The 14963-nt window shown below is 44.4% G+C and overlaps 1 protein-coding gene across 1 annotated transcript in view; it reads right to left on the reverse strand.

Annotated features, from left to right (window-relative positions):
• The window catches only part of PTPRU (protein tyrosine phosphatase receptor type U), a 422700-nt gene extending 412423 nt beyond the window's left edge, over positions 1 to 10277 (reverse strand). The window contains exon 1 of the mRNA XM_087727684.1: positions 10000 to 10277. Within this exon, the coding sequence (XP_087583810.1) occupies positions 10000 to 10072 (73 nt within the window). The 5' untranslated portion in view covers positions 10073 to 10277. The remainder of the gene's footprint in view (positions 1 to 9999) is intronic.
• Between the last annotated feature and the right edge of the window lie 4686 nt (positions 10278 to 14963).

The raw sequence follows: 14963 nt of genomic DNA on the forward strand, positions 1-14963 counted from the left end.
GCCTTTCACGGCATGGAACCAGGTTACCTGGAGAACCATCTCGCCCAATGAGAGTGACCTGCCCCACTCACCCTGGCAGAAGGGGCATGCTGCCAACCCCACCCGTCAAGGAATTTCAGCTCTGAGTAGAGCCTTTTCTGACACAGCCTCCACTTTTTGGAACATCTTGCTGCTGGAGGTGATGTCTGCTCCTACCTGTTTGACCTTTGGAAAAGTGTTGAGATCCCACTGTGCTGATTGACTCAGAGCTCTGATGAGGGTACTTGGAAGTGCTGTTGGATTCATAGAAAAGAACTATTCTTGCCTTTTGTATTGGTCTTTTGTTTTGTTTTGTGCTATTGTACTATTCACTAAGTCTGTATTACTATTAATCTTCTCATCGTTCCTATCAACCATCTCCTCCCACTTATGACTGTATGACTGTAACTTTGTTGCTTGTATCCTTACCATTTATATTGATATTGATCGTTTCCTAGTATGATTTGATTGCTTATTTGTACCCTATGACTATCATTAAGAGATGTACCTTATGATTCTTGACGAATTTATCTTTTCTTTTATGTACATTTATATGCACCAAAGACAAATTCCTTGGGTGTCCAATCACACTTGGCCAATAAAGAATTCTATTCTATTCTATTTTGTTTTGTGCTTACTATTAATATGTAAATATTTATAATTTTAATTGTAAACTGCCTGGAGTTGTTTGGCAGAGTGAGACAGGCAGTATATAAATTTAATAGATAAAAAAAAATGTTTGCCTCCTCTGCTCACTGGATAAGGCACATCTTGAAAAGGACTCTGGCCAAAAAAACCCCAAGGAATAGCGGTTAAATTAGAGCCACCGACGATCATTAATGCATGAATGAAATCACAGCAGACTTCCTAATTAAAATCTCCACCATCCGGTACATCTGGAGAGGGGTTGTGACCCGAACCTTATTCAAAACAACTGCCGCCTTTGGCATCCATGCATCCCGCCCTGGGATGCCAGCACATGCTAAGCTACAGTTGTCGCCCTGTTTCTTCTCCTTCTTTTCTCTTCTCTTCTCTCTTCTATCTCTCCAGCAAGGTCACTTACCTCCTGAAGGGAGGTCCAGCATCATGAAATCTCTCACAACATAACATCCCAGCAGTCTCGGCTTGGGTTGTTTGTAGCCTTTCCAATTTATTTTCCTTCAAACAGACGAGAAGGCAGTTCCCATCATTCCCAGCCAATGGCTAAAAGATGAAAGGAACGGTCGTTCCAACCCCCTGAAAGGTACTAAAACTAAGAACTTCTAAAGATACTAAACTAAACTATCTTCTATTTTAGAACATAAACGTTTATGTGAAAAAGGAGATGCATTTGATTCTTAACGAGCTTAGAAATATTATTCACAGAGCAAGACATTGGGTGTATATGCACATAGACACACACATACATACACACAAACAGACACATGCACCTCTTGGCAAATATTGAGGTTCTCCTGTAAATATTTGTACTACTGTAAAAATATCAGCAGATCCTGAACTTTTGAAGACTGGATGAACACGGCAGCCACTGCTGTTAATGTCACATAATATTGGCGAACTAAAGTAATGTTTGTAAAATGATTCTTTTTTTACATGTGTGTTATTAAAAGTTTCACACAAAACATAAAAAGTAACGCAGCTAGAAAAGGAGAAAAGGAAAACAAGGGAAGAAAGAGAACAAAAAGGAAATAGAAGCATTCACAAAGTTACAAAACCTTATTCTATGGTTAAAAAGAAAAGAAAAAGATCACTTTTTCTTATTATCCTTTTTTTTTCTAATTACAAAAAAAAATATCCACAAAACAAGTGACCAAATTTTGATCACGGAATCATAAGGATCATAGGGATGCAAGTGTTTTAAGTGTGAGGACTGATTGTGTCACTTTTTTTTGTGCCGTTGTAACTTCAAATAGTCACTAAACTAATAGTTGTAAATCCAGGATTACCCATACTTCAAAGCAACAATCTTGTTCCATCCTCATTATGAATGTTGTCCTCAGATACCCTGTTTCCCTGAAAATAAAACCTCCCCAGATAATAAGCCCAATCGGGGTTTGAGTGCATGCGCTAAAATAAGCCCTCCCCCCAAAATAAGCCCTCCCCAGAAAATAAGACCTCCCCGAAAATATTGCAACACAGCAGCAGCCATGAGGTGACCAGGCTCACTGCCTCCTGAACCTCAAAAATAATAAAATCTCCCTGAAAATAAGGCCAAGTGCTTATTTGGGGGGTCAAAAGAAAATAAAACCCTGTCTTATTTTCGGGAAAACATGGTATTTACAAGGCTGCTTTATCTACCTCTTAGATTATCTTTCTCCGAACTAAATGTACCCACTTCCTTCACACTTTTTCACTGGACATTTGATCTACAATATCCTTCCCATCTTCCTTCCTTCACTGCATAAACTTTCAGGATGCAAAATAAATATGCACATCCATTAAAAAAAATACTACAGTTGATGTTTAATTAACAGCCAAGGGGCAATAAGCCTTTCTTTTGCCAAGAACAGTGTTAATGAATTTAAGTTTTTATTAGCAGAGAAACTGGGTAGGGGTGGGCTGGAAAAATGTGTTTCTAGATCCCCATGGAAGTTTTAGGCTCACAGACAATTGGAAAATGGATCACTATAGCCAGCCTCACCGTTTCCAACTCACCACTTCCTCCAAGTCCTGAATCCAGATTGAAATGAGCTTTCTGATCTCCATTTATTATATTAGCTAGATAAACTCTGGCTAGCTATGCCAGCTCTTGGAGTAGAAATAGCGGGTTGTTTACTTTAGCATATCCGTCAGCTCTTGGAGCATTTTGATGTTGGCTGGTTTCTTTGTTGCCTCCTGGTAATGGATTTTTTTAAAAAAGGATTTCATTTCCTGCTTGGTCTGTGGAAGCACACGGGAACGTAACACATAGCTGTCTCGAGCTGCTGTCACACCGATGCTTTGCACACTGCTACGCAAGAGCCGTGTGGAATGGCTGGAGGCCAAGCCTAGAGTTTCTTTTTAAAAAATGCAAGCAATCACATGAGGCAGTCACACTTGTTCATAGGACAGGACATCTGATTCTAAAAAGGGAATTTGGAGTTTGTCATTCCAGGATAAGACGCAGCTGTTGTTAGGAGGGGCAGACAGGTGCTCCATTCATGTTCCCAGTTACCTTCTGGAAGCCAAACCAAAGCACAACACAGACCTTCTTATTGAATCTTATATTCTCCATCCCCTCCCTGGATTTTTTTTAATATTTTCCTTTGAAGAATGTTTTGCTTCTCATCCCAAAAGCTTCGCCAACTCTTGGATGAGAAGCAAAACGTCTTCAAAGGAAAATCCAGAAAGTCCAATTGCCTCTTGAAAAAGCACCTTTGGGACTTCCAGATTGTGAGTTTTTCTATTGATGAGCTTAGCTAAAAGAAAAACTGAAACAGTTTAGAAAAATGTTGGGGTGGGTTCTAAAAATGTATGTACTTTATTTTCATTAGGACTCAATCAAGTTGTACAGATGGTGGGGACATCACATAATTGCAACTTCTTATGGAAGCTGAGCTGAAGAGGACCAACTTGGGGTTTTTTTTCCATCCTAAATTCCTGACCTACAATTATGTTCCTTCTCCTCATCCAACTAGACCACCATTCAAGTTGTCAGAAGTTGTGGTCAAAAAGAGCCAAGATGAGAAGCACAATATTGTGATCAAAGCTCCAGCTATTGTTTTTTTACATGCAACAGGTAAAATCAATAGCATCCCAGCTGCCATGTTGTTTTTTATGACATCCCGGGGGCCACCCTTGACCACTAGAGATCACTACAGTCTTATCTCCCACGGATTGTTTGCCCCTTATCACAATTCCTATCAACCTCAGAAGTTCTTTCTGGCATTGTTAGACTCTGCTCCTCTCTCTTCCTAACATCTTTAGGGTACTGTCTAGGTAGCCCTCCCATTGCGACCACAATGGAGATCAAAATTTCTATTGCTAAGCGAGACATTTGTTAAGGGATTTTTGTCCCATTTTACAACCTTCCTTGCCAAAGCTGTTAAGTGAATCACTGCAGCCGTTAAGTTAGTAATGGCTGTTAAATGAATCCGGCTTGTTTGTTGGCTTTGCTTGTCAGAAGGTCTCAAAGGGGGAAATCACACAACCCCAGGACACTGCAACCGTCATAAATATGAACCAGTTGCCAAGAATCTGAGTTTTGATCAGGTGCAATCGCTGTAAGTGTGAAAAATGGCCATAAGTCACTTTTTTCAATGCCTTTATAACTTCGAATGGTCACTAAATGAACCGTTGTAAGTCGAGCATTACCTGCACTGTGTGTTTCTTCTACAACATGTATAGAAGCAGAACAGAAAGAGGAGGAAGATCACATCCTCGAACCATCCTAACCTGCTTAAGACAAGGAGCACTGCAGGGTTCAAATGCATGCAAGTTGGATGCAGATTTCACAAGCAGAAATGTATAGGAATGTATGGATGGCACAGTTTGTATAAAACTTCAAATGAAGTTTGAAGTTTTACACAAACTGTGGGGGAGGGGGGAATGAAGCCAGTTTCAAATCTCCTGCCATCTAAGCATTGGGTTTACCATGTTTATTGCACAAACAGAGCTGCAATTGCACAATGAGGCCGATCAACAATTCCATTGTGACTAATCTCCACTGGAAAGAAGAATCCACCTGACTGACAACTCCAATGCCCTATTTGTGACATTATCACCTTGCCTCTTTCTGAGACATAATTTCTCACCTCTGATGGATCATCCCTAACACCTAGACATGAAAGTCATGGATTGATGACCAACTTATCCAGTAACAGGTGCAGAACAGCGAGGTATGAAATTCAAAAGGTGGCTACAAAGTCACCCCTACCTAAAAAATGTTTATGATATAAAAAAATCAAACTACGGGAGGGAAAATATCTCCCTGTCTTGGGGACTTCAAACTTGCTAGGATTAGTTATAATCCAGAAGAAGTTCGCAGCACATTAATGACAGCAGATGGTTCGTTTTATTCTAAATCACAAAAGAAGAGGAAGGAGGTTTTTCCACAGAGCCCCATCTGTTTACTCCAGACAGCCAGGAAGCAGAAGAGCAAGAAGGACATTCAAAATAACAATCATTAGAGTCATCATACTGTTTTGAACATGTTGCATAGACATTTCTGGTAAGGGGAGCGTTTTTCACCATTATTTCCTCTCCTCCATTTGAGAAGGGCAGTACTTTACCTCTAGAAAATGTATTGCATGCGACAAGGGTATTCTTCGATTTTCTGCCTCCCAAGAGAGGCTTGAGAAGAAGATGCAATCCTGAACACAAGATAGACTTGACAAAAAGACACACAACCCTGAATCCTTTGCAGCATCCTTGTCCGACAAAGTCAACAATTGTGAGCTGGTTTACAAGTCAGAAACACGCTGATGGTTACAGCGCCCAGTGGCAGGTCAGGATGGAAGTAGGAGCGTTGAAATCCCAAATATTTTATGAACGTCAAAATGCCTGTCGCAGACATGACCCAATAGGCTGAAAGATTATGGGATTGATTTACGTATCCCGTTTGTTTTCATTGGTTGGATTAATGCATAAATCCATACCCAGCCTACACAAACCACCAACATAAACCCAATTGCGCCTTCATTAATAAAACCTGCTTTACTTGTGGCTTGTTGACTGCTGAGTCACAATAACCTGAGTAACGCACCACTAATCCATAAGCCACAGTTTACAAACTCAATATCAAACAAATCGCATTAATGAGTGACCCAATAGGCATCTTTACGTCTGTAATATTCTTGAAGTTTTCTGAGCATTTATTTGTTTAAAGATTATGTCAGGCCAAGGAAAGGCACGTATGTCAGAGAGGAAACATCATGGAGAAAATCTCAGAACAACTACTACTTGGACTGCAGCCTTCCTACCTAGAAACTCACAAGGAAAGACAGCAACCAAAGACAGCGAAAATCTCTGTAGCTATTAATCTACGGGGAAACTGGATAAATTAATTATCTGTAGCATGGCATAATGTTTCAGTTTAGGAAATGCAAGATGGAAGCAGAGTTGCCAGAGACCACAGCCTGTGCGGAAATGGACAGACTAACGCTAAAAATAAAAAGATAAAGGAGATACAGAATACTATGCAATGTGGGATGGATTCTATCAATGGTTAGAAGCACGAGGCAGCAGTTGGGATGCGAAAGAATCAGGTTAGGTGGACATGGAAAGAAATACCATGCAGGCATTAGAATGATAGATAAGTTGACATTCTAGAATATGATGGTCAAAAATAACTCTACAACGCTAGCATTGTTTAAAATAGTATACATCTTACTTGTTTTTACCCTTATTTCATGGCAAGTGGAATGCCAGGACAATTAGATGTATTCAATATATTTATATGTAAACAATAAAAAATATTTTTTTTAAAAAAGCAGAAAATCCTCTACCTTTCCAGACCCAAAAAAGAAAAAAGAATCAGGAGGAGAATCGCCAACATGGAAAACAGACCATTCCCAGCAGGAATATGTTTGGGTTCCCTTGCACCCCCCCCCCTTTTCCCAAGCTAGTCCTTCTCTTTAATAAGAGTCCTCAGTATTAATGGGGTGAAAAACAACCATCTTATTATGTGCTCTCATGACAAAAGGCCTTCCCCCTTGTTCCATAAAGAAGCCATAACATCAATGGTACCATTTCACTCCATCACGAGAACTGTGAACGCATTGAATAGGGAGCCACAGCTCTCAATGCGGGCTATGAGGGAGTCCTCGACTTACAACAGTTCATTTAGTGGCCATTCGAAGTTACAATGGCACTGGGAAAAATGGACCATTTTTTAAATACTTAACAACCGTTGAAGCATCTCCAATGGTCGCATGATCAAAATCCGGACGCTTGTCAACTGGCTCATATTTACGACGGTCGCAGTGTCCCGGGGTCGTGGGGTACCCTTTGGTTGACCTTCTGACAAGCGAAGTCAGTGGGGAAGCCACTTAACAACCGTGCTACTATCTTAACAAGGGTGGTGATTTGATTAACCAATGTGGCCAGAAAGGTCGTAAAAATGGGGCAAAACTCACTTCAAACAAACATCTCACTTAGCAACATAAATTTGGAGCTCAATTCCGGTTGTAAGTTGAGGACTACCTGTAGTTGCTTGAATTGTTTTGAAGACTTATCTGGCTGCTGGCAAGGATGAAAATAGCCCATGTAGGCATTTAAGGGATATACGCAAGATCTCTAGCAACCCAGCTCCATCTCAAGAACTTCGGTTGGCCTGCAGACATGATGATCCCACTTAAGCACATTTCTTCTTCTGAACAGAAAAGAGGCACCAAGGCACTTTGGTTGTATCTGCCCAGCTTCCACTATTAGCTAGCAAGACAAGGAAAGAGAAGCTTAAGAGGACCATTAAATTCTCACTGACCTGGATCCTACCTAAACAACAGCAACATGGGTCCTCAGAAGCCTCCCTGGGAAAAATCAGGGGAGTAGGGGGCAATATAATAATATTTTATCAGAGGTTTCCAAGGCTATTCAATTTATCTGTTATGCCCCAGTCTCAGGAGAAGAATGGCTCTCATTAAAATCCTTTGCCCAACATCTCCATTCCCCTTAAATCTCACAAAGGGAAAAAAAAATGGTATCTGCAAATAATTTTTGCACAAATTTATCTGTCTGGCATTTTATCCTCTGCCCCCAAGGCTTGATCTGTTGTTTGGGCAACCACTAAAAGTGAAAGCAGACCAGGATAAAGTAGTAAGGGAACAACAAGGCTTCCCAAAACACAGCAATCAAAGGGATTTCGGTTAAGGGGATTCTCTTTCCAGTGAAAGCCTCAAAAGGGTCATTGCAAACTCACCAAATATTTTTTTTAACTGGTGTACCACAGAAATACCAGTCAAGTTTGGCCGAATGCCCCGGCTGGAGTAAAACTTTTTTTTTTTTTTTAATGTAGTATTTGAGCAGAGGAGAAAAAGAAAGAAAGAAGAGAAGGCTTCAGACCCATAACCGATTTGCTTCCTAAGAATTGGATTACAAACCATCTACATTTTGGATAGGAATCAGGCAGGTGAAGCCCCCAGTTCTTTAAGAGATCTTGCCTGCCTCGCTACCTTTTGTTGACAGCCGAAGACAAAAGACCCTCCTTTTTCAGCATTTTTTTTTTTTGTCTTTTTCTGCAGCTTGTTGGCAAAAAAAAAACTTTAAAAGCGGTTTGGAGAAAGGAAACCATTTATTCCAGGCAGGAAAAATATATACAGGAAACGGGCATAAATCCATCCGTTTTGGAGACAGATCAACCCCGTTTCCTATGCACGGGAACCGCTATTAGTAAACATCATGCGGTTAGGTAAAGTCGCTGTAGGAAAGACTCCCGGTTTCTTTGGGGAGACTTCAAAGATATCTCCCCCCCCCCTTCCAAGGGAAAGTGGGATTTCACAACAGAAGCTCACCACGCGCGTCCTCGTCTTGCATTTCCCACTCTCTTTCCCTCGTGCCTAAACACAAAGTGGGGTCAGTAACACAACAACGTGCTCCCCCCCCCTCCTCCTTCTCCAGCACTCAGACAAGGCTCCTGAGATTCATAAGGAAGTAATAGTGAAGGAGAATCAGCGAAGGGAAGAATCAACGGAGGACAGCTTTGGGAGTGATTGCAGAGTAGGAAAGAAAAGGTGGGAGCTCCCCCCACCCTCCCTCTTCTCCCACTGTCCCCCCTCCTCACCCAGGCACTATAGAGCCAAGCTCAAAGGCCCTTTAGTTCCAGGTTAACTAAAGAAGGGAGGAAGGGAGGAAGGGAGGGTGTGTAGAACCCTCAGGGAACAAAGTCCAAATCCCAGCCGTTTGGCTTGGCTTGGACAAGTATTTTTAGTGGCTCTGTTATTACACACACACACACACAGAGAGAGAGAGAGAGAGAGGCTTACTTTGGGAGTAAGTCTTTTTAAGACCCCATAAGGAGACCGTTCCTAAAGGCGTGGAAGAGCCACTAACTGGCCTGCCAGAGATGGGGAGAAGGCAAGGCAGGATCCATTCGCACAGACCGCGTCGCTCCTCAGCAAGGGACCGCGGAGCCTTGCGAAACATTCGCCGCGCGATCCGGAGAGGAGCCGACAGAGGTGGGAAGGGGAAGGGGGGAATTGGGCAGGAGACGCTCTCTACGACGCTACCTAGGCAGGTATACTCAGGAGTAAAGGAGGTTTATGCCTCTCGGGGCTTGCAGCGCTGCCTACGGACACCCGCGCAAGAGAGGAGGGGGGAGAGAGAGAGAAAGGGAGAGAGAAAGGGAAAGAGGGAGGGAGAGCGCGGAGAAAGGAAAAGAAAGGAAGCGAGCGTGGGAGAAAGGGAGAGAAAGATAGAGAGAAAGGAAGAGAGAGCGAGGGAGAGAAAGAAAGAGAGGGAGAGAGAGAGAAAGGGGGGCAGGGAGAGAAAGGGAGAGAGTGTGTGTGAAAGGGAGAGAGAAAGGAAGAGAGAGAGCGAAGAAGGGAGAGAGAAAGGGAGATAAAAAGAGAAAAGAAGAGAGAAAGGACTTTCCCAACTATTATTTTATTTTTACAACTGCTGCAAAAACAGGGGGGGGGAGGAATACAGCAAAGCTGCCCCCCGTCCCCCCAGCGCTTCAAAGGAAAGCAAACCAGGGCATTTCCAACATAATAAACACGCCGATTTCAAACTCCGTCTCTCTTCCTCGGCCGGAGCCGGAGCTGCTGGCTCGGGTCCTACGTAAACCCTTCGAAGTTCGCGGGAAGAAGAGAGGCGAGACGAGCAGCGGGATAAACAAGTTGTGCGAAGAAGGGGGAGAGGGGGGAAAAAACAACCACCACCACCCCCCCCCAAAAAACACGCTGTTCAGACACCGCAACCGCCAAGCCGGAGTCGCCAAGCGCGGACGGGGGAAGAAGGGAGTTTGGCGAGAAAGGGATAGAAGAGAGAGATATATATACAGAAACGAACCCATAGACCCCGGAGCCGGGCAAAGTGAGCGAGTCGCTCCGGGAACTGACTGACCTGTCGGCGTTTCGGTCTCCAAGGAGCAGATCTGGAAGGTGAGCACGAAGATCAAAGCGCGGGTGCCGGGCATCTTGCATCGGGACAAGCCTGGACCCCACCACCACCACCCCCCGGTCCCCCCCAAAAAAGTTATCCTTTCCCCTCCGCGAGCCTTGTCCTCGCCTCTTTTCGTCGCTCTTCTGGCCGCGGCGGAGCGAGAGCTGCGTTTTGGCTTCACAGACGCGGCGGAAAGTTCCCCCGACAAACCATGGATTCCACGCAGCCGAAACAGCCAAAGCCCGATTGGAACCGAAAAGCTTCGGCTCAGAGAGAGAGGAAAGGGGGGGGAGCACGAACGAACGCGAGCCACCGAAGTGACGTCAGGGCTTCTTCCAGCGAAGGGAAAGCGAAACGGGGAGCTTGCGGGTGGGGGGGGGGGAGTTGGAACGGTTGCTCGGAGCGGGAGAAAGCGGCCCGGTTTGGAAAGGCAAGGTTGCCTCCTGCTGGCGGAAGACGGGAGCGGCGGGCGGAGCGAGCGAGGCTTTGCGGTTCCCACGATCGGCAAGGAGTGTAAAAAACGCGCGCTTGGCTGAGCCGGGCTTGACGCCGGGAAGTCCGGACGCAAATGGGCTCGACTCGCTTAGAGACCCGCAAATGGGTTTGGCGTGTTGGGAGGCGAACGGTGGTTCATTAACCATTAAGTAGACTAAGCACGGGCTTAGGGCGCCAGGCCCAAAGGGCGCATCACAAAGTTCAGAAAGAGGGGGGGGGGAACCCAATGAAGACTTGTATGTACAAAGGAGGGGACACCAAGATTTCTCAGCGCTTAGGGCACTAGGGAGCCTTAATCCGCCACTGGAGGAGAAAGTTGGAGGAGCAAGCAAAGCAAAGCAAAGCAAAAATTGGGGGGGCACACAGTAGAGTTCCCCCCCCCAAAAAAAATTTGGGATGGCAGCGTCTGCCATGGGAATCAAACCTCAGCGGGATTTAGATGTGCGTGGATCGCACCATGGTGACCGCCATCTTGACTTTCTTGACTCCATGCGCCCCCTGAAAAGTATTGAACCATGCATGTTATATGAGGCGTCTATTTACAGCTATTTGCTGTAGCAAGCGGGCAGGACTATTTGCGTTAAAGCTAAGGGTGAGGGAGGGGGGATCCAACTCCATCCAAAGCTTCTTTGATTTAGACTTTTCATGGATTTCCTGCCAGGAAAGATGTGAAGCTTCTTTCAACGGAGATGCCAAAGACAGTGAAAAAAGAGAGCCTGGGACTGTTTATCTCTCTTGCAGCCCTTGTGGTCCCTCTCAGATGAAGCAACCTGACTGCCACCTTCTGAGCCTTGAGCAAACTGATCTAAAACTGCGGTCCTTTCCAAAATCCCCTGTCTATTTCTGTATGTATCTATTCGCCAGATGCATGCCTAGAAGGTGCTCTGAGTATGTACCAGATTTATAGCCTGGTGTCAGTACTTGGTTGGTCTGGACTGAACTCAAGCTAAGCAGGGTCAGGTCTGGTCTTTATTTGGGTGGGAGATCACAAAGACATGAGGTTGCGAGTGAGATTGGGAAATGGGAGGGGGACACTGTCCCAGAGGTGATAGCACACAAACCACTTCTGTGCCATTGCCAAGGAAACGAAATGAAAGTGACTGTGTGGTCACCAAGAGTCAAGAGAACCAGCTGGGTGGAATAGTGGACCAGAAACTGGACTAGAAACCAGGAGCGTGTGAGTTCCAGTCCCACCATAGATATGAAAGCTGGCTGGGTGGCTTTGGGCCAATCCCTCTCTCTCAGCCAAATCCATCTTGCGGAACTGGGGTGTTAGGTAAGTTGCTCGGAATTGTATAAGAAAGGCAGAATATAGATATAATGAGTAAGAAATAGGCCCATGATGGCAAGCCAGTTGTAAGTGTGAGGACCAGTCCAGAGTGACTTTTTTCAATGACTTGATTCAATAGCTGTGACTGTGAGAAGGATCTCGGAGTTCTAGTGGACAGTCATTTAAATATGAGCCAGTAGTGTGGTGCAGCCACCAAAAAAGCCGATGCAATCCTAGGACGCATGAATAGAGGGATAGAATCAAGATCACATGAAGCATTAATACCACTTTATAATGCCTCGCTAAGGCCACACTTGAAATACTGCATCCAGTTTTGGTCGCCACGATGTAGAAAAAATGTGGAGACTTTGGAAGAAGTGCAGAGAAGCGCAGCACAGATGATTAGGGGATCAGAAGCGAAAAATATATGAAAAGTGGTTACAGGAATTGCATATGTCTAATCTAGTGAAAAGAAGGATTAGGGGTGACATGATAGCAGTGTTCCAATATTTGAAGGGCTGCCACAAGGAAGAGGTGATCCATCTGTTTTCCAAAGCACCAGAAGGCAGGACAAGAAGCAATGGATGGAAGCTAATCAAGAAGAGAAGCAACCTAGAACTAAGGAGAAATTTTTTTGACAGGGAGAACAATAAACCAGTGGAATGACTTGCCTTTAGAAGTTATAGGTGCTTCATCATCAGAGGCTTTTAAAAAGAGACTGGACAGCCATTTGTCTGAAATTGTATAGGGTCTCCTGCTTGAGCATGGAGTTGGACTAGAAAACCTCCAAGGTCCCTTCCAACTGTGCTATTCTGTTATTCAGTGCCTTTGTGTCTTTGTATAACCACTAAACAAATTGCTGTAAATTGAGGAATACCTATACTTCATACCATGAAATGAAGATAAAATTTCAAAACACATGTTCCATGTTACAGCAAAGAAACAAACATTCAACAGGGGGAAAGTTTGACTTCCCAGATGGCCAAACTTTTTAAAAATTATGTAGAAGGAAATCTCTCTGCATGTACTGTACTTTAAAAAGAAATAAGGAAAGGGGGGGAATTATATTTGTTGCTGGAAATTGTGCACAGATGGAAACCACAATTCTTTCCTTTGATTGCAAGGAGACCAAGAAGGATGTGAGATTCTCTCCATTCTTTTGGCACAATCATTATTCCAACAACTTCTGTTAACCAGGATATTGCAGAAAGAAAGAAAAGGAGCCACAGGAAAAGGAGTTCAGGAAAAACCCGTAAACTTGGTTTCCCCCACCCCTCGCACATATGTGTTACTCTTTCCTGAATCTAGGGGGCGGTGCTCATCTCCGTTTCTAAGCTGAAGAGCCAGCACTGTCCAAAGACATCTCCGTGGTCACGTAACCAGCATGACTAAATGCTATATTTTTCTACTTGCATTTTTACATGCTTTCGAACTGCTAGGCTGGCAGAAGTTGGGGCAAGTAACTGAAGCTCACTCCATTATGCGGCACTAGGGATTCGAACTGCCGAACTGCCGACCTTCTGATCGACAAGCTCAGCATCTTAGCCCCTGAGCCATCGCATCTTTATACCCGTAAACCTATTACAATCATTGACCGTCTGTGAAATAAAGCACGTGGTGAAACAGCAAGTCAAACCCACAGGGAAAACCCATTAAATATATAACTGGCATGGAAAAGTTTTGGCAAACAGCAAAACAACCCTTAGCCACGTTCTGAGAAATAAATCACGTAGATTGGAGAGTAACAACCATAAATAAAATGGATGGTCTGGAAAACTGGCTAGGTGAAGAGTTACTGGCATGTTTCTAATGGAGTTAGACAACAAAACAAGGGTGCATGTTTCGGAGAGTCCTTCGCCGCAGGAGTAAGCTCTTTGTCCAATTGGGATATCCCATAATTTCCCCTTGAGCACAGCAGTGGGGAGGTCATTCAATCTTCCCAGGGCTGTTCTGAATTTGGGAATGGGAATCATTAAGTATTTGGCTTATATAGCTGGCTTGGGAAAAGATAAATGACTGCCCAAGAAAAATATCTTGAGGTACGCCAGCCAAGTCAGATGGAGCTTCCAGATCTTGGCATGATGTTTTAAGGGCTGCCTCGGTACATCCGGATCAGGGAAGGAAAAACCAACAGGATTCTCTGCCAGTTTGTGAGCAACAGAGCGCCAGAAAAGTCTATCGTGCCTCGAGGGTGATGTTAGAAGAAACCACATTGTCTTTCCCAGAAGAAGCAACTCTGCGGAAACCGATTCCAGCATTGAATTAAAAAGTGGCCTGTGTTAAGTTGTGGCTAAGGGAGGGGTGAGAAGGAAACGTTGCAATTAAATGGTTTCTTCTACAGAACGAGTTTCCAAACTTGGGAACTTGAAGACTTGTGGACTTCGACTCTCAGAATTCCCAAGCCAGAATAATCCAAAATGGCTGGGGAATTCTGGGAGTTGAAGTCCACAAGTATTAAAGTTTTCAAGTTTGGATGTGTTTTGATCTAGGCTGCCCAAGAGCATGAAGCAAACTCCTTGCCCCGAAAAAAAAACCCTTTTATTCATTTACTGTGAATTCTGCTCATTCACATCCACCAAAGTCTTTCAAGGGAGGATTTACAGTCACAGACCTTATCTGGCTTGGAGAGCTGCCAGCCCGATACCTGCAAAACTTTGCAAGGAGGAGAGTCACAAACCAATTAGGTGAACTAATTGTCTCCTGCAAACTCCACTCCCCTTTCACTCCTCTTTTATTTCCTCTGGGAGGGGCCATTCATCATCCACCCGTGGCCTTATTCCCAAGTCGACCCCTGTTCTTTAGCTGCTCCCTTCATCTGGCAACTCTGCGCATGCACACACTGGGAACAGGCTCCAGCTGTTCATCTGCCTTACTAAGGTCTAACTCTGAAGGCAGCTGATAACTGTCAGACGACCCTGGCCCCCTCTCTGCCTCCGACACAGAGCCCCCATCAGAGCCTTCCCCAGACTCCAGGACTGGCCCATGTTCCTCCCCAACCTCCTCACTGTCCGAATCTTCTGCTAGCTCCACTGGCTGCTGGCAGGCCACAACACTCAAATCCCACAATTCCCAAGCCAGGATAACCCATAATGGCTGGAGAATTCAGGGAGTTGATGTCCACAAGTATTAAAGTTGTCAAGTTTGGATGCCTCTATTCAGC

This window comes from Thamnophis sirtalis, unplaced genomic scaffold (genome assembly GCF_051295495.1).
Source record: "Thamnophis sirtalis isolate CommonGarterSnake01/CBP01778 unplaced genomic scaffold, rThaSir2_p1.2 scaffold_13, whole genome shotgun sequence".
Lineage (NCBI taxonomy): Eukaryota > Metazoa > Chordata > Lepidosauria > Squamata > Natricidae > Thamnophis > Thamnophis sirtalis.